At 42.2% G+C, this 19,481-nt stretch overlaps 1 protein-coding gene and 1 pseudogene across 5 annotated transcripts in view; one reads left to right on the top strand and one right to left on the bottom strand.

Annotated features, from left to right (window-relative positions):
* KREMEN1 (kringle containing transmembrane protein 1) overlaps positions 1-19,481 on the top strand; it is a 73,766-nt gene that overhangs the window by 24,763 nt on the left and 29,522 nt on the right. For all 5 annotated transcript variants that reach the window (XM_077874196.1, XM_077874197.1, XM_077874198.1 and 2 more), the window contains one exon: positions 17,808-17,932. In XM_077874196.1, coding sequence (XP_077730322.1) covers positions 17,808-17,932 — 125 coding nt within the window. The remainder of the gene's footprint in view (positions 1-17,807; positions 17,933-19,481) is intronic.
* On the bottom strand, positions 12,447-12,851 carry LOC144299524 (large ribosomal subunit protein eL42-like; annotated as a pseudogene).

Raw genomic sequence — 19,481 nt, forward strand, 5'->3', positions numbered from 1 at the left:
CACCACAGCAGTCTGAATTCTGCTGCCTCATGGGGAAGGGCCATCCCCTGAACCAGTGCTGCAGGCCCCACCACTCACCTTCCAAAAGTTAAACTTCCAAATGGTACCACTGCCTGGCAGTGAGGCCCTGGCCTCACTATCCTTCCAACCCGAGTATGCCTTGATTCAGTCCCAAAATTGAGAAAACAGTAAAGACCAGCAGAATGGGCTTTTGCTCAGTCTGCTTAATCAAATTTTTAAAATGAAAAACATCTCATTTGGCTCTAGTTATGTAAAGAAGAAAGGGGCAGGGGGAGAGGAAAGCAGATTTTCCTCGGTCCATTTGTTCTACACAAAGATAGTCTTTTACTACTAGCCTATGTCATTCTCTTAGGAATGGCAGAGAGGGGATTTCAATCTGGCTGCTTTTATTTGGGAAGATAATCCTGAACTTGCATTTATAAAATATAATTTGGGCCAGTGGGAACCGACTCATGTGGTCACTGAAACTAACTTCCAGAAGAGAGAATTACTGAAAAATGGTACAACCCATCTAGTACCCTTCTAATTCCTGATATTTGCAGGATGTGCCTTACTGTTCCAAAAAAAAAAAAGAAAATTAAATATCATTTCCTTTTTTATGGTCCTTTAGTAGCCTTTTCAAAGCTTCTAAAGTTGGCCTTGAAATGGTCTGGGTAGGGAGACCTACAGAGGTTAAGAATGAAAGCTGGGGAATACCTGCTTTGGGGATGTGGGGGAGGGAACAGTGCCTGGCTTTGGTTCTTTGGAAAACCCTTCCGTTCACTCTGTGGGCACCAGGGCTCCCCATCTAGCTGAGCCTCACACCTAGAAAGTCTGGCAGAACATTGTGCTCCTTAGTGTGTCTGAAAACTCCTGTGCTGTGTGAAGCAAGAGACCTTGGTAATTGCCTAGTGGACTCGATGGAGATACACCCTGCCTATTTTAGGCCAGTTTTGCCCTATTTCTGGATGTGGAGTCATAATTTTCATGAATAATACTAACCCTCTGTGTGAAGCCCACTATTCATGATTAGCATTGAACTTGTACAGGAAAAGGCCTGTGACATGATCAGATTCCTGGAAAGTTCATATCTGAATATAACAGACCCGGCAGGAGCCGGGGGAGTGGATGTTTAGGGACAAAGCAGAATGTGGTTGAATGGCTGGCCATTGTGTGGAGACTGGAATCTTTGCCTGTCGGCATGTTATGGACAGAGCTAAGACAAGCGGGAAGGCAGTGATGAAGTATGATTCAAACGGGGCAAAGAGAAACTTGAACTGTGCTCTTGACCTATGGAGCATGGATCAGAACTTACTGTTAACAGGAGAGGTAATTGGATTTGCTCTTCAAACCACATGTGCCAGTATGTTTCTCAGAAACCCCATGTTCCTATTGCAGACAGAAAAAATACAGATCATTAAAAGCAAATTTCAAAGTCATCAAGGTTACCATCCCTCTAGATCCTATCCCCTACAACTCTGAGGCCTGTTGATTTGGCTCTTGGGAAAACCATTTAGCTTAATATCTGTTCTTTGCCTGTCTCTTTTTTGTTAAATAATCATCCTACTATTCTAATTCCGATTTGTTTCATTGCTTTCAAAGGACATGCTTGAATGGACCTCAGCATGGCTTTTGATTTGTTCTATTTTACCTCTACATTCTTTATAAAAGTTTGGTACAGTTTTGTAAAAGTTAAGTAATCTAGTTGTGAGATGGAGGGAAACCTGCAAGTGGCATTTAAAGGCAAATATAATTTCCTTCACATAGCCAACGTGTGCCTGAAACCACGGGCATAAGTAATTTACCTTCTCATTGCTGAGAGCGATTTTTTGTTTGCTATAAAACACTCACCTGATTTCTGCAAACTCATTTGCAGAATTTGAATTATACAAATTCATCTTTGAAATAGGGAAATTTGAACATAGAGTATTAGATTATATTAAGCATTACTGTTAATTTTATTAGGTATTATAATGGCATGATGGAGATATATATATATACAAAAAGTTCTTAAGTTGTTTGAAATTATAGATACATACTGAAATACTTGTGGTTGAAATGATAATATATCTGGGATTTATTTTAAAATTATCTAGTCTCCCAAAGAGTGAATGAGTCAGATGAGGGAAATAGATGAAACCAGATGTTTTGTTTTTTTTTTAAAAAAAAAAAAAAAAGATATTTGTTGATGCTGGATGACAAGAGGCTCATTATTCCTTCCTGCTTTTGTGTGTGTTTGAAATTTTCCACTATAAAAAAGAAATTCCAGGATATCTTAAAATTTTATAATATTTTAAATACTTCAAAAAATACATAATTACAATCTTCAAAGTATCTGGGTTCAATGTGTAACGTGATTAACCTATTAACCTAAATTGTGATACTTTTGCACATAGCTCACAGGTATCTAAGTTAGTTTTGTTTTTTGTTTTTTTGTTTTTTAATTTTTATTTATTTATGATAGTCACACAGAGAGAGAGAGAGAGGCAGAGACACAGGCAGAGAGAGAAGCAGGCTCCATGCACCGGGAGCCCGATGTGGGACTCGATCCCGGGTCCCCAGGATGGCGCCCTGGGCCAAAGGCAGGCGCCAAACCGCTGCGCCACCCAGGGATCCCCTGTTTTGTTTTGTTTTTTTAAGATTTATCCATTTATTCATGAGAGACACACACACAGAGAGAGAGAGAGAGGCAGGAGACACAGGCAGAGGGAGAAGCAGGCTCCCCACAAGAGCCCAGTGCAGGACTTGATCCTGGATCCCAGGATCACGACCTGAGCCAAAGGCAGCTGCCCAGCTGCTGCACCACCCAGGCATCCCTCTAAGTTAGTTATTGAAGTGAGTGATTAGGGGTACCCAGGTGGCTCAGTGGTTAAGCGTCAGACTCTTGGTTTCGGTTCAGGTCATGATCTCAGGGTCATGAGATCAAGCCTTGAGTCAAGCTCTGTGCTTGACATGGAGCCTGCTTGGGATTCTCTGTCTCCTTTTCCCTTTGCCCCTCACCCCCTTCCTCTCTAAAAATATAAATAAATAAAAATAAAGTTAGTGATTAAAATTTTAGTTATGAAACTTATTAAAACTACTAAAGTTATGGGTCGCCTGGGTGGCTCAGTGGTTTAGCACCTGCCTTTGGCTCAGGGCGTGATCCTGGAGTCCAGGGATCGAGTGCCACATCGGGCTCCCTGCATGGAGCCTGCTTCTCCCTCTGCCTGTGTCTCTGCCCCTCTCTCTTTCTGTCTCTCATGAATAAATAAATAAAATCTTAAAAAAAATAAAAATTAAGTTATTAAAGTTGAAAATCACAAGGAGTTTATTACCAGCTGTGACAGATGACAGTTTTTAAGCTCTGACCATATGCCATACCTTGTACAGCTCAGGGGACACAAGGATGATGTGGTCTATAGCCTGTGGGAAGCAAAAACAGACATATAGACAAATAAGTATATGCAAGATACTCTGTAATAAATGAGATGAGCAAAAGTTTGGGAACATTGAAGGAGGGGTGTCTGTCCTGGGATGGTGGGAGGTAGGGGCTACTGGTTATCAAAGAGGGTTTCTGGGAAAGGTGGGATCTTGGGCTTCTCCAACTTTAAGTTTCCTTATGAAAATGTAGTAGTAGTAGTACAATCATAGGGATCTTATTAAAATGCAGATTGTGATTCAGTAGGTATGGGGCAAGCTACAGACTCTGCAGTCCTAACCAGTCCTGGAATGTGGAGATGTAGGATCACACCTGAAGTAGCCAGGTTGTGGATGTTAGGGTTGGGTGGAGTAGGGAGGGCAATGGAGGTAAAAGGAACAGGGTGCATGCATGTACACACTGGTGAATTCCTAGGCAAAGTCAGTGTTGCTGAGATAGAAATTTTAAGAAGGAAGGACAAGAGATGAGGTCTGAGAACAATTAAGTGGGGCCAGATAATGGATGATGGTCTCGTGGTCTGGGTATGGAGCTTGGACTGGCCCTGGGAAGACGGTGATAAGGCTGAAGAATATGGAGTGTCAGAAGGAAATGTTTCTCATAGCTTCTCAAGCTTCTGTGTTAGGGATTTGGGGTAGTTTCTCCCTCTTAATCCCTGAGAAGTTCTCCAGAGATTGCATCATTCACACACAGGAGTCCTAAAAGGATGCCAGCCACAGCACTTCTACAAAACGGGGCCTTTGGTGACTTCACTGGCTGAAGTTCCTTTTAATTATGTGACACCCTGACCTTGTTAAAACAAATTTCTTGTTCCTTACAAAAATGCTCCTAATCATGACCCCTAAGAGAGGTTTTAAAGCTATGTTCAGAGCTCGAGTAAAAAGCCAAGGCACTTTGGTAGTGGTGGTCAAGGAAAATGTTTGGTCTCTGTTAGCACTTTTCGCACTTTAATGTCAGTGGTGATGCTGGTATGTTTGAGCTTTTATTTCAGCTATGTTTGAGTACCTACTAGGTATAAAACACTTATGGGCAGCCCCGTGGCTTAGCGGTTTAGCGCCGCCTTCACCCCAGGGCGTGATCCTGGAGACTGGGGATTGAGTCCCGCGTTGGGCTCCCTGCATGGAGCCTGCTTCTCCCTCTGCCTGTCTCTCTGTCTCCCTCTCTCCCTCTCTAGTAAATAAATAAAATCTTAAAACAAACAACACACTTATATTCACATTACCTCATTTAACCTTTCCAGCAGTGCTGTAAAGCAGGCCGTGTCCACTTCCCACCCACCATTGTTTGGATGAGACAATGAGGCTAGAGTGGTGGGGTGATCTGATGAGGATTTCACTCCAAACTAAATTGGATTTGGGTCTAGGGCTCCTAATGGCAAGACTGATGCCCTTTCCTTCTAGTACTTGAAAACAGCCCCATTTCCTTTATTTCCTTGAAAACGGGGGCTCTGGGATGGATCCAGGCTACTGTTGAGGTCATTCTTGAGAATTTTCTTGGTGGATTGTTTGGGAATTAGAGTTTGAAATTCTGATAGTATGCTAAATTATTAAGAGTGCCTTTTTGACATTGTGGAAACCAAAGGATTAAGTCAGTGGCGACAGAGGGTCTGCAGTTCAAGCTGTTAGCTCTAAGTCATTTTCTTGTCTTCTTTGAGTTTGGGAAATCCCAAGCCCCAGGAGGACAACAGGCTGTGATGGTATCCAGGAAACATTCGCTGCACAGCAGAACTGCTCTGTAGGATATTGGGATGTCTCCGCGGGTGTTCCCAGCCCAGCTGTTCTCAGCTGGGAAGGGGCTCCCTGGAGTTGTACCCTTGGCATGAAGCACTGCATCAGCAGCCTTGCCCAGGCCTGGGGGTCTTTCCCAACACCAAGTCTTCATTGCATAGGGTGAAGTTCACCTCAAAAAAGATACATCTGGGTGCATCATTAACACTTTACAGCTAAACGAAACCCCAAACTTTAGCTAATAGCCAAAGCAATATTGAAATGAACATTAATAATATAAATTATGCAGACTCGTTTTTTGCACCTCTTCTCTCTGGTCATTACAATTACTTAACGTGTTTGTTGCATTGAGTCCTTTTTAGATTAGCATTAAATTAGAGTATGTCAGAATCCTGCTTCATACTGTTCATTCTTGCTTTATGTGAGTAGTTTTGTTTTTCCAACCAGACTAAGCTGTTTGAAGACAGGAGCAGGGGTAGCTCTGGAATTTCTATGAAGGAGAGACTTAAGGTGGCAAAGGAGACTTCTCTTGAAGCTTCATTTGAGGAGCAAGTACTCTCTTTTTACATGGGTGCTATGTTTATTTGTGGAGGGTGCTGATGGAATCTAGGGTGGCTTCCCCTTCCCCCAAGCCATATATTTTAGCAATCTCCCGAAACACCTACCACAGCAGAGGCCATAACAATGCTCATTAAATATTCTTGATGGTGTGATATCATGTCTCTTCCAGTAAGAAAGACAACACAAATTACTGGAAAGAATGTGGATGTCAAAGTCACATTGGCTTAGGTTTGAATCTTAATCGTTTCATGGCTTTTGGCAAAATGACTCTCCTCTGAGCCTTGGGTCTCCTCATTTGTGCTTTTTAGGATTCTTTTGAAGAGTCAATGGGTAAAATACACACAACCCTAAGTTGGGAGCCCAGCCCATGGTGGGCATGGAAGTTCTAGCAGGTGTTATGGTGGCCTGTGCTTTCCCTAGGGAATGGACTGCTGCTGGCATGTTCCCACCATGCAATTCCTAAATAGGTTATTCCTAACCTGTGTGTTATTTCTGTCCATTCCTTTTTTATCTGACTAGCCATGGGGCTCAGTAGTGTGCCTCAGCTGCTGCGGCAGCCACTCCCCCTGGGGCCTGATGTGGCACTACAGTCAGGGAACGCCAGAGGCCCAAGCATTTGTTCTCACAGTACAGTTTTATGGTTTCAGATCTGGTGGATACTCGATTGTTCTTTGTTTTTGGCAGTAGATATTATTTAATTTTCCATGAGGAAAAAAAAGACTTTCTGAACCAAATGGACATTTTCCTCAATGACAGATATATACTGTATTTCCAAAATGTTCTAAAGCACAGTTGGGTAAGTCATACGAAAAACTTAAAAAGGGAAAACCATTCAGATCAACAAGGATGATTTTACTGAAAACCTTTATACACTAGCACTTGCCTATAAGGAATATACATAAACATAAGAAAGAATCCCTACTGTCAATCTTATGATATAACTAGGAATTTGAGTTATAAACATGGGAAGAAATTGGAGACCAGCCTACCAGTTACATAAATATGATTGAATTAGAGGATGGAGTACTGTGAGTTTTTGCAGAGGAGAGGGCTCTTGGTAGGGTTGTAGAGGTTGGAGCCATCATTACAGAGAAAGGTGGATAGGGCTGGATGGATCAGGGCATACCAGGTCAGGGAACAGCCTGAAAGGGACTTGGAGGAAGGACCTGGGGTTTTTAGGGGTGGGAGGAGGCTGGGGACCACATTGCCCCAGTAGAGGAGTGGACAGGGAGGGACCAGCTGAGGCCTGAAAACTAACTCGAAAGCCAGAGTTAGTGAGTTGAAGACTGACACATGGAAAGTCCTAGTTTAGGAAAATGAGCTCAGGGTCCATTTACAGGATGGATTTGAGGAAGGATATCTGGGGAGGGGAGGCTGGTGCAGATTTCTAAATCCAGGGGATCAGGGTCTGAGCTGTGATGGCAACAGTGAGATAAGACAGGAAGGGTTAAATCCAAGATACATTTAGGAACATTTAGGAAGAAGACAACTTGATGACAAGTAGAATATATAAGGGATGAGACAGCAGGAAGAGTCAAAGATGACTCTGTGGTTCCTTGCCTGGGATATTTGTGGTGTCCCTGAAAAACAAAAGTTCAAGTCAACAAACTGAGCTCTTCTTCCCAGAGACACAGCTGTATCATTCCTCCTGAACTTGGACTGACTTTTTGTCAAGTAAGGTGTTTCAATTGTCTGTTGCTTCATAACAAGCAATCCCAAACCCTTGTGGCTTAAGACAACAGCTTATCATTTCTTCTGCTCGTGTGGGTTGGCTGAGTTTCAGTTTGGTGGTTCTTCTGCTACTCTCATCTGGGCTCAGTCAGGTGGTTGCATTCCTGTGGAGGCTCTGCTGGGGCTAGGACATCCAAGATGACTTCCGGCCTCTACCTGGGGACCACTCTTTCCAACATGTGGCTCAGCCACATGGTGGCTGGCTGGCTTCCAAGAGAGAGGAGGCAGAAACTGCCAGTCCTCTTAAGGCATGAACTCATAAGTCCACCACGTTCTGTCAATCAAAGCAAGTCACAAGGCCAGCCTAGGACAAAGGAAATTGATGCCAATTCTTAAAGTAGGTGGCAATCCACATGTATGGGGAGGAGTGAGATTATTAGAGTCTCCTTTAGAGACTCTCTACCACATTAAATCACCAGAAATTAAGTTTTGGAGAAAGAATTCCCACCAAAAGAGAACTACCACTGTGATACATCAGGGCTGTGTGAGAGTCGAAATCCTTAAGAATTCTCACTACCTTCCCCTGAAGGTAAAATTTCACAGGGGAAGAAAAGTCTATGTTTACTTATTTATATGGACAAGTTGATAGGAGACTCAGACATGAATAGTGCTGCTTTCAGAATTAGTGTGACTGACAAAGGAGAGCTGGTGTTTAGAAAGAAAAAAGTATAGTGGGGCCATATTGGGATAGGACTTGGACCAAGATGGCAGCTGCCAGATCCAGAATGGAAGCTGTAGATGGACATGACAGAGGACAATATGTTTTGGTCACTGCTCAAGGCTGAGAGTGGATGAGTCTACACTTAACCCATCAATTCTCTGAAGGAAGTATTTGAAATGATTTGTACTCTGATAGGATATCAGGGGCATCATCTCATATGAACTTGTTCCTTGCTCTCATGGAGGGAAGAAATCAGCTACTGAGACACCATTGTGAAGTCCCAGGGGCAGAAGATGGTCTCAATACAAGTTCTTTTTTTTTTTTTTTAAGATTTATTTATTTATTTATTCATGAGAGACACAGAAAGAGAGAGGCAGAGACATAGGCAGAGGGAGAAGTAGGCTCCTTGCAGGGATCCCGATGTGGGACTCGATCCCAGATCCTGGGATCACGCCCTGTGCCGAAAGCAGATGCTCAACCACTGAGCCACCTAGGCGTCCCTCAACACAACACAATGACTTAAAATAAGGTTAAATGACTTAAAATAAGCAGAGTCACTGCATTTCATTTCTGAAGAAACAGATTTTACTTATAAGAAAGTAAAAGGAATTCTACAGAGCTGGGGAAGTTTTCCAAAATGCAAGATAAGAACTTTGCTTCTGGTTTCTTAAACAAATATCCCAGATCTGGTCAAAGCACTGGAATAGAAAACACAGTAACAGTCAGGACTTCTTATATAAATTGCCATCTGAAGATTTGTATTCAAATTGAGCTTTTGTTGTAATAGGTATGCTTTCTATCTTTGTCAGGAGTTATTTGATTGCCAGGAATGGAACTCACTCAAGTTAACTTGAGCAAAAAGAATTTATTGGAAAGATATTGGGAGTATATTGCCGAACCCCCCTCCTGCGTCCCCAAAACCTGGGAAGAGAGTACTCACTCTTGCCATCTCTCTCGGGGGCCACATGGTCTCCCAGCTCTGCCTTTCAGGATGGCATCCATTCTTCATCTTTGTGGACCAGAAGAATCAACTCACTCTTCAATTCAGGTGGCCCAAAAGCTGCTGGTTGCCTTAATCTCTATTTACAGAATCCTGTAAGTCCAGTGCTTGTAGTTCATTAACTGAAATCCCAATGATAGCTTGCTGGGAGAGAGAATCTCCTCGGCCTCACGGAAGTCAGTCAGAGGAGGGATCCTTTAGCCTGTTCCCATCCAGCAGCAGATCCGCTCAGAAGGTGCCACAGGCAATATGTGGCCCTTAGAACAGTGTTGTTGGCCACAGAGACTCCCATGGAGGTGTACATAGCACCTTCACAGTGAAGCCACAGTTTTATCCAAATGTAAAACGTAGTCAGCCTGCCTGGATGCTTCTCAGCTTTTCCCTGTGATGGTAAAAGAGCAATAGTTCCTGAATTAATCTGAATAGAGGACCATTTCCCTTTAGCCACCTCTAAAACTTTTATCTCTGTCAAGACCTCTAAATATCTGAAGAAAATGTTGCTAATTAACTTTGTCATGCGTTTTAAAGCATCAACTACGATAAACAAGAGATCTGTTTGTATTTTAAGATGATTTTTTAAAAATTGAAAGTGATGAAGCCTCTCTGGTAAGAGAAAAAATGCATGACCAAGCCACAGGACTTTAAAGTGGTCTTGAAAGTAAAAAGGAATTTGAGAACAAATATCCTTTTTCAAATTGACTTTTCCTCCCTGCTTCTGGGAAGAGCTAAGGGTGGGACACGGTCTGGAAATGCACTCAGTTGGCCAGTAATGCTTTTGAAGAGTACATGACGTGTCTTCTCCGGCGAGACTTCGAGCCACACTTTCCAGCGCGAGTCAGAGGGCAGTGGCACCCCTCAGAGGCTGGCCACTGTCTCAAAGGCTGGCCTCGTGGCACACTGAGTGTTGAGGGACTAATGTGTTTGAGAAGTCATTCTTTAATCTTACTTCCGTTCAGTTCGCCAGACTGGTCCTATGAGAAAAGGGAACAAAACCACAAAGTGAGAATCTGCCACCCCAGAGCTTACTTGTGCTCTCTGGTTCCATCTTCTGTGCCCCCATGGAAGGCCCTTAACCTCACCAGCTGGTGATTTCTTCTTTGTCACATAAAATAACCCCATCCGTGCCTCCCTCAAAGAGCTTTGATTCCCATGTGAGATGCTTATGTGAAAGTAGACTGTGTGCTCACCAGATGTAAGAGATCGATGTTTTAATATCTGGAATTAAACCCAGTTTTTTGAGGTGGCTGCCTTTGACTTTTTCTTTTAACTCAATGCTATTCTAGTTTTCTTTTTCTGATCAAGTTGTTTCTGTTTGTGCAGTGACTGATGAAAGTCCTATTATATATACAGTTGGCCCTTGAACAACGGAGGGTGAGGGGCACTGACCCCCTGCCCAGTCAGACATCCACACATAACTTCTGACTCTCCAAAAACTTAACTGCTGATAGCCTGCTGTTGACCAGAAGCCTTACTGATAACATAAGCAGCCAATTATCGCATACTGTGTATGTTACATGTACTATATACCGTATTCTTAAAACAGAGTAAGCTAGAGAAAAGACAGTGTTATTAAGAAAATCATAAGAGAAAATACATGTACAGTCCTGTCCTGTAAAAAATCCACATATAAAGTAGACACGTGGGATCCCTGGGTGGCGCAGCGGTTTAGCACCTGCCTTTGGCCCAGGGCGCGATCATGGAGACCCGGGATCGAATCCCACGTCGGGCTCCCGGTGCATGGAGCCTGCTTCTCCCTATGTCTCTGCTTCTCTCTCTCTCTCTCTCTGTAACTATCATAAATAAATAAAAATTAAAAAAAAATAATAAAGTAGACACGTGCAGTTCAAACCCGTGTTATTTAGGGTTGACTATAATGATAATAAACACTGTTATTCAGCACATATTATCCTTCCAGGCTTTGTGGTGTTTACTTTATTTGCATCATCTCATTTTAATTCTCCAAAGAATCCTTTGAGGCCATACTGCTCCTCATTCCACTGTTGATGAAAGCAGGGCCAGAATTCATCCTGGGGTCTGACTCTAGAGCTCACATTGGTGATTGTTTTTTTTTTTTTTTAAGATTTTATTTATTTATTCATGAGAGACAGAGAGAGAGGCAGAGACACAGGCAGAGGGAGAAGCAGGCTCCATGCAGGGAGCCTGACATGGGGCTCAGTCCCGGGTCTCCAGGATCAGGCCCTGGGCTGAAGGTGACGCTAAACTGCTGAGCCACCAGGGCTGCCCTCACATTGGTGATTGCTGTAGCATGCTCACTACCCTTCAGAATATTGCTGCGTACTGAGATGTGAGCATGCAAAAACAAATGGATGCCGGAAAGTGAGGAGCCTAGAGGCTCTCTCTCTTTTATCAACTATTTGTTCCAATTTTTCACACAGTTCTAATAAGCTCGATAGTATCATTGTAAGCCCAAGAAGCAGCAAATTAAGAAGAGAGTACACAGAGACAGTAGCACAAAATAGATGTTCTGAGATTCCTTCTAGTTCCGATGTTCTGAGGGCTCAACAGCCTCGGCGGTAACCAAGGGAACAGACTTAACTATTGAAGTCAGACACAATAACGCAAAAAAAAAAAAAAAAAAAAAAAAAAAAGCACACCAGGCCGGGGCTGTTTGGTGAAGCACATTTGATGACCTCAAGCCCAAGAGAAATTTAAAGTGAAAAAAAAAAAAAAAAAAAAGAAATTTAAAGTGAGTTGTTTTTCTTTTTTTAAGAAATAGCTAATGCATTTTAGAAAGTTTCTTTCCAAAATGATGAGAATAAAACTTTAAATTTTCACATTAACCTTTATGGAAAACTGTTTTCTTGAATAGTGTTTCTAATAGCCAAAAAGGACCACGTGAAGGCAGGAGTCAGAACCAGTGGTCACTAGCTTTAAGTGACTGTTGTTATGCAGGTTGCCTCTGCCTTTTACTTACACCTTGCTCTATTCCTTTACTGCCACCTAAGAAGTACCTTTACCCACTCATTTGGTGATTCCAGCTGGTGATACAGAACATGCCTGTGCATCTAGCGTACAGTTTTAGAGCACTGGCTCTGTGACTGGGACCTTACTAGACCCCTGGAATACGATGGTGTGTGGAAGATACAGTCCTACCCTTAAGTCATTCATGGTTAGTTAATTGGGGAAAGAGACACATGAACAGGTGTTTAGAATCAAGTGTAGCCTAAGCTGCTACAGAACTACACAGCAGGAGCATATAACCTTATTTGCAGGGTAGAAGGATGCTCCCCAGGGGAAATAGTGCTCAGGCTGCAATGTTAAGCAGGATAGAGTTTGAGTTTTTTTAAGCATAAATTGCCCCACAAGGGGAATTTTATTGACGGCACTAATTTATTTCCCTCTTGAAAAGAACAACTGCAACCAATTGAAGTGAACATAACCTCAAGATTTTATGTCTTCATAACAAAATATGAAGCTTAGAACTGGATCACTTGGCCCTTTCTCTTCTTATCTCCTCCTAGTTCAAAATGCTTGCATCTCTTAACAGCCAGGATTCCCTTAGATCTGCAGTTGGGCTCAACACATTCAAGCCTTAGCACAATCTTTTTTGTAGTTTTAGCCTTTTTCCTTAAAATCGGCTTAGTCTGCCCACCATAGCCACTCTGCTTCCTGTCATAATGCCACTTTCCCTGGGCATAAAGAGAATCTTTGCCTTTCTTGTACTGTCACTTTGTAGGGTTAGTGCTTGCCATACTTCTTGCAGAAAGTCCAGTGGGCTTTAGAAACGTTCATCATGTTTGCAAGAGTGCTATCAGCACAGAAAGAGGAGAAAGTATTCTTTTTTTTTAATATTTTATTTATTTATTCATGAGAGACACACACAGAGAGAGGCAGAGACACAGGCAGAAGGAGAAGCAGGCTCCATGCAGGGAGCCCAATGCGGGACTCGATCCCAGGTCTCCAGGATCATGCCCTGGGCCAAAGGCAGACGCTCAACCGCTGAGCCACCCAGGCGTTCCAGGAGAAAGTATTCTAAGCCAAGGAAAGAGCATGTGTGAAAGTTCAGAGGCCAGAGAGGAATGTGGAGTGGGGAAATTTGCAAATACACTATTTAATTTGGCTTTCATCTAGAACGTGAGTTGAGGGATAGAGCGGTTATACTAAAGGTGGAGAGGAAGGGGAGTGAGGAGCATAGATTAGGTGGGGCCTTGTGTACCGTATGAGAGAGTTTGGACTTCATCCTGAGGGACTTTGAAGGTTTTAGGCAGGGCCCCTGTGTACCTCTGCAGCTTACTTTTCCCTTCTCTGTCATTGGTCACCCTTACTCTTTTTATTCCTGCAAAGGCCAATGTTGTTTCTTCTTTCTTTCCCTTTTGCCTGGAATATACTGTAAAGATTATTTTGGTTGCAGTGTACTAACTAGATTAAAATAAGGGTGCACCTAGAAACAGGGAGAGGATAGGAGGCCAATGCAGTAGTCTAAGTCTTAGACTCTTAGTCTAAGTCTAAGGAGGAGACAGTGGCCTAACCTGGGGAGGTGGTGGTGGGTCTGAGAGAGAGATATGGACAAACATCTGCAGTATTTTGGGAGGTAGATTTCATGGTATCTGGCAAGTGATTGACTTGGGCATGACAAGCATGATTCCTCAGGCCATTTATACTCAGATGGATGGTGCTGCAGCATGGTATAGTCTGACTTCCAGGGATCTATCTCACTACCCCATTGGAACATGAGCTGCCTGGATTTGCTCATCAAAACGTGAATGAAGCTTATAAGTTCCAGCTGCATTAATGCAACCCATAGTCTTGTTTATGTCTAATCTTAACATTTATGATTATGTGCCTTGGGCTTTCTATAAACTAATACATAATAACATGCTTACTTCTGATCATAATAGGATAAATGAGACAAAAATCAGAGTAAATGACCAGGATGATGATGATCAAGTAGTTCTTATTAAGAACCTTTGAATGGGATCCCTGGGTGGCGCAGCGGTTTGGCGCCTGCCTTTGGCCCAGGGCGCGATCCTGGAGACCTGGGATCGAATCCCATGTCGGGCTCCTGGTGCATGGAGCCTGCTTCTCCCTCTGCCCCCCTCTCTCTCTCTCTCTGTTACTATCATAAATAAATAAAAATTAAAAAAAAAAAGAACCTTTGAATGCATGCCTTGGGTTTCCGTATGCAAGTTCCCTTTAACATACTCGGCTTTAAAAAAAAAATATTCGGCTTATAGGATATGTCCCCGACTAGAGATGCTTAACTCACTGCATTCGTTTAAACTCTAAAGCCTAGCCATTCCCAAGCCAGGCCGCCACTGAACACCAGAGTCCTACTGCCTAGAGCTTTTCCATTTACATTTGCCACTATAGAGATTTGGTTTGTTTCCAAAAGATGCATTTTAACATTTGTGTGGTGAGCCACATTTGTTTTATTTGAACCATGTGTGACGCAAGGGAGAAGGGTAACCACTTGGCTGGAGGGGGAAGGGTGACTCTTGGGGTTATCAGGGGTTCTTCCTGCCAATTTAACAGGAACTGGTTAGATATTAGATGATAGCAGAAATTTAAAAGTATGTGTATATACATACACACAGATACACACATATATTTTTAGTTTTATGTGCCAACAGGCTAATGTGGATGTAAAGCTTGTTAAACTGGACCATGTTGTTTTCTAGTCTTTTTTTTTTTTTAAGATTTTATTTATTTATTCATGAGAGACACAGAGAGAGAGAGAGGCAGAGACACAGGCAGAGGGAGAAGCAGGCCCCTCACAGAAAGCCCGACGTGGGACTCGATCCCTGGACCCAGGATCATGCATGCCCTGAGCCGAAAGGAGGCTCTCAACCCCTAGCCACCCCAGCATCCCTTTTTTTTTTTTTTTTTTTTTTAATTTTATTTTTGGAGCACCTGGGTGAATCAGTGGTTGAGTGTCTGCATTTGACTCAGGTCATGATCCAGGGGTTCTGGGATTGAGTCCTGCATCAGGCTCCCTACAGGGAGCCTACTTCTCCCTCTGCCTATGATTCTGCCTCTCCTTCCATGTCTCTCATGAATAAACAAATAAAATCTTTAGAAAAAAAATTTTAGGGACACCTGGGTGGCTCAGCCATTGAGCTTCTGCCTCTGGCTCTGGGTATGATCCTGGAATCCTGGGATCGAATCCCACATTGGGCTCCCTGCATGGAGCCTGCTCCCTCTGCCTGTGTCTTTGCCTCTCTCTCTTTGTGTCTCTCATGAATAAATAAAACCTTTAAAAAAAATTTTTTTAAAGTAATCTCTATACCCAATGTGGAGCTTGAACCCTACAACCCCAATATCAAGAGTCAGACACCTCACTGACTGACCCAGCCAGACGCCCCTGTTTTCTAGTCTTAAACATAAAGAAAAATGCTTTTTAGGAGCTTATATGTGACTCATTTTGGAATTGGATAACATGTAACTCTTAACTGACCTAGAAGTGCTTCTAAGGCCAGGACTCATTCATGTCTTCTTATATCTTCAGTTACATAAACTGTGAGGAGTCAAACAGAGAAAGTAAGGGAAAGAGCTTCATTTGATAGTGGAGTGATTCATAAAATAATAACACATGGAATACTAAGGTCTAGAGAGGTTGATTTGTCCATGGCCCACAATGAGTTAATTCCTTCATTCAATAAATGTATTTAGTATGTATTATGTAGGTGTATTAGTTATCTATTACTGTACAGCAAACTATCTTGGAACTTAATTACTTAAAATGATGCACATTTATTGTCTTATTTTTTATGGGTCAGGAAATCTAGACGTGGCTTAGCTGGGTCCTCTGCTTCCAGGTTTTTTACAAGGCTATAATCACAGTGTCTGCCAGGACTGGGGTCTCATCTGAAGGCTGCAATGGGGAAGAATCTATCTCAAGCATGCATAATTGTCAGTAGGATTCAGTGTTTGCCGAAACTAAAAGTCTTGGTTTCTTGCTGGCTGTTAGCTGAAGGACACCCTCAGTTCCTTGCCACATGGCCTCTATGACAGAGTGTATTGTTCTATCAAAGTATATGAGCCAAAAAGGCAAGAGAGAGTCTACTAGCAAGAAAGAAGTCACAGTCTCTTGTAACCTAATCACAAAACTGGCATCCTATCAACCTTGTCACATTCTGTTGGTCAAAAGAAAGTCACTAATCCAACCTACACTCAAGAAAGGGGATTTGGACACCTGGGTGGCTCAGTGGTTGAGCATCTTCCTTTGGCTCAGGTCGTGGGGGAGGCCTGCTTCTCCTTCTGCCCATGTCTCTGCCTCTCTCTTTGTTTCTCATGGACAAATTAATAAAATCTTTAAAAAGAAAAAAAAAAGGGGGTTTCTGTGATGGCATGAACACCAGGAGGGTAGCGATCACTGAGTCCCATCTTTGAAAGCTGTCTACCACAGTTGATACTTTTATTCAGATTTCTTTGTTCTCAGATACAGCTTTTTGTTTTTTACTAGACAAAACCATCCAATTATATGGTTGTGAAACACTAGTATGTTCACTGTGATAGGCTGAATAATGGCTTCCCAAAATGTCTATGTTGTAATCCCTGGAATCTTTTAATATGTTACCTTATGTGGCATTAGGGATTTGCAGATGTGATCAAGTTAAAGATTTTGAGATGGGGAGATTATCCTGAATTATCCAGGTAGACCCAATGTCATCACAGAAGTCCTTATAACAGAGGCAGGAAAATCAGAGTCAGAGAAGGTGATGTGATGCTAGAAGCAGAAGGACAAAAGGAAATACGAATTTCAGTCTGTAAGATTCATTTAGTACTTCTGACCTCCTGAACTATAAGATAATGAATTTATGCTGTGTAAAGCCACTACATTTATAGTGATTTTACAGCAGCTATAAGAAACTAATACACTCACTGAAGGTACTTGGGGAAACCCACTTATGGAGTTCTTTTAAAGAATAAGGGGAGGGGTGATGCCTGGGTGGCTCAGCAGTTGACCATCTGCCTTTGGCTCAGGGCGTGATCCTGGGTCTGGGGATTGATTCCCACATCTCCCTCTGTCTAAGTTTCTGCCTCTCTCTCTGTGTGTCTGTCATGAATAAATAAATAAAATCCTAAAAAAAAAAAAAAAAAAAAAAAATAAGGGAGGGGTGCTTGGTGGCTCAGTTAAGGGTCCAACTCCTGGTTTCAGCTCAGATCGTGATCTCATAGATTGTGGGATTGAGCCCCATGTCAGGCTCTGCACACAGCTTGAAGATTCTCTCTCTCTGTCCCTCCCCCTATTCACATGCTATGTCTCCTTCCCTCTTGCCCCCCTCTCTTAAATAAATAAATAAATAAATAAATAAATAAATAAATAAATAAATAAATCTTTAAAAAAATAAAAGAAAAGAAAGAACGAACAAGGGGAGGCACAAGGCATAGGATAAAGGGCTTCCAAGGGCTTTTCCTGCCCTCTAGGGACTCTGAAACGTAATTTACGTATTGCAGCTTCTCTATTTTGGGGAAACTGTTCCTAGTTCTCTTCAATGCTCAATTCTATCAATATTGGACAGATTAATTAAAGGTGAACCTGGGCCTCACATACACTTCAAAAGAAAACAGAAACATGGCATTTGCCAGAGGATACTTAAGACTTCCATTTTTAAAATTTGTTGCTTATTATTTATGTGTACCTTCGGAGTAGAAATATCAGCTGAGATGAAAGTACCTGGCACAAATTGCGGTCCCTTCTCTGTGTTTCACAGCCAGATGTTGTGAAATTCTTTTCTCTTTTTTCTCCAGTGCCTGGAAACCTTGGCTGCTACAAGGATCATGGAAACCCACCTCCTCTAACTGGCGCCAGTAAAACATCTAACAAACTTACCATACAAACCTGCATCAGTTTTTGTCGGAGTCAGAGGTTCAAGGTAATGATTCTATGGTTATTTATCTATAGAAAAGCATGAAGATGTAAATACATTCTGCCCAGAGAACTTAAAAATATATATACTTTTTTTTAAATTGTCAAACCATGTAACTTTTTTTTCTGCCAAGGAGGAACTAGAGGAAGAGTGGGGCTTGGCATTCAGGAATGTGAGGCAGCATTCTTGTTTAAAGACAGGGAGAGAAAAGAGGAAAATCCCAATATCTGTATCCCTATTTGACCTCTGACAGAGTTATGTATTTCCTCATGCCCTTGAATATTATAAGCAGGGACATCTCTGGCTCCACAGGGGATAATAGGCCAATGTAGTGGTTATTTCCTTGCTATATTAGGGACCATAGCCTGGACAAAATACTTTCTTTTTTTTTCTGTCTTTTCCTCTATCTGCAATTCACTCCTTGCCTATAAAAGTTCAATAATGGTGTTGTTTCCTATATCTTTCCTTCTTTCCTTCCTTTTTCCTTCCTTTCTTTTGTCCTTCCTTAATAATTCAGTGAAAAAGCCATTAATCAGACCCAAGCAAGGAGAGCAGTCAGGGCCTTTGTGAAGCAGGTGACTTAGCGAGGCAGGTGGCCCAACATGATGGAGTGATTGGTTGCTTGCAAAAGGTTTGAGCATATAAGTAAACATACTGAGGATAATGGGAGCCAGATTTCTCACTGTTGGAGAAAAGAGCCAGGGAAAACCAAAATGAAGCCGATAGTGTTGGACAGGGATTGAAGTTATTAGTATAGTGTATGGTTTCAATAGAGAGAGAGACAGATACGGAAATAAATATAAACATGTTTGTAGGTCTCTGTGTGTGTTTGTATATACATACATATTTCTTATCTCTGTCCACTGGGAGGACCTGGGAACAGTGACACACATTGCACAGAGCACACTTAGTGCTCAGATTTTGGTTTCTAGATATTATTCTTCATTAAATAAGAATTAGAGCTCCTTGGAGAAAATCGCTGATTCTAGAGCTGGTCCTGAGAAAGTGCAAGAACAGCCTGAAGCATGTTGTACAAGAAAGTAAGGGATGGTGGGGGCTTGTCAAAAGGACACAGGAACCAACTGGAACAGTTTCCACTGTTTAACTCCAATATAATTTGAACTGCAAAACAAAAAATGGTAATAATAAATATACCCCTTCTTAAAATGAAATAAGAATCCACAAATCCATACTGATAAAATAAAGAAGTGAACAAATGAGAAGAAAGGCATTTTCTTTTTTTTTAGATTTTATTTACTTATTTATGTATTTATTTATTTATTTGAGAGAGAGAGAGCAAGAGAAAGCATGAGTGGGAGGGGAGGGGCAGAGGGAAAGGGAGAAGCAGAGTCCCTTTGAGTCCCTGAGCAGGGAGCCTGATCTGGGACTTGATCCCAGAGCCCCGAGATTATGACCTGAGCCAAAGGCAGACACCCCTAACCAACTAAGCCACCTAGGCACCCCAGAAAGGCATTTTGTTATAGGAGAATGCCACCTAACAAATGTAGAAGAAATGATGGAATTAGAAAATTCTCCATTTGGCAACTGTCATAGT

This window comes from Canis aureus, chromosome 27, assembly GCF_053574225.1.
Source record: "Canis aureus isolate CA01 chromosome 27, VMU_Caureus_v.1.0, whole genome shotgun sequence".
NCBI lineage: Eukaryota > Metazoa > Chordata > Mammalia > Carnivora > Canidae > Canis > Canis aureus.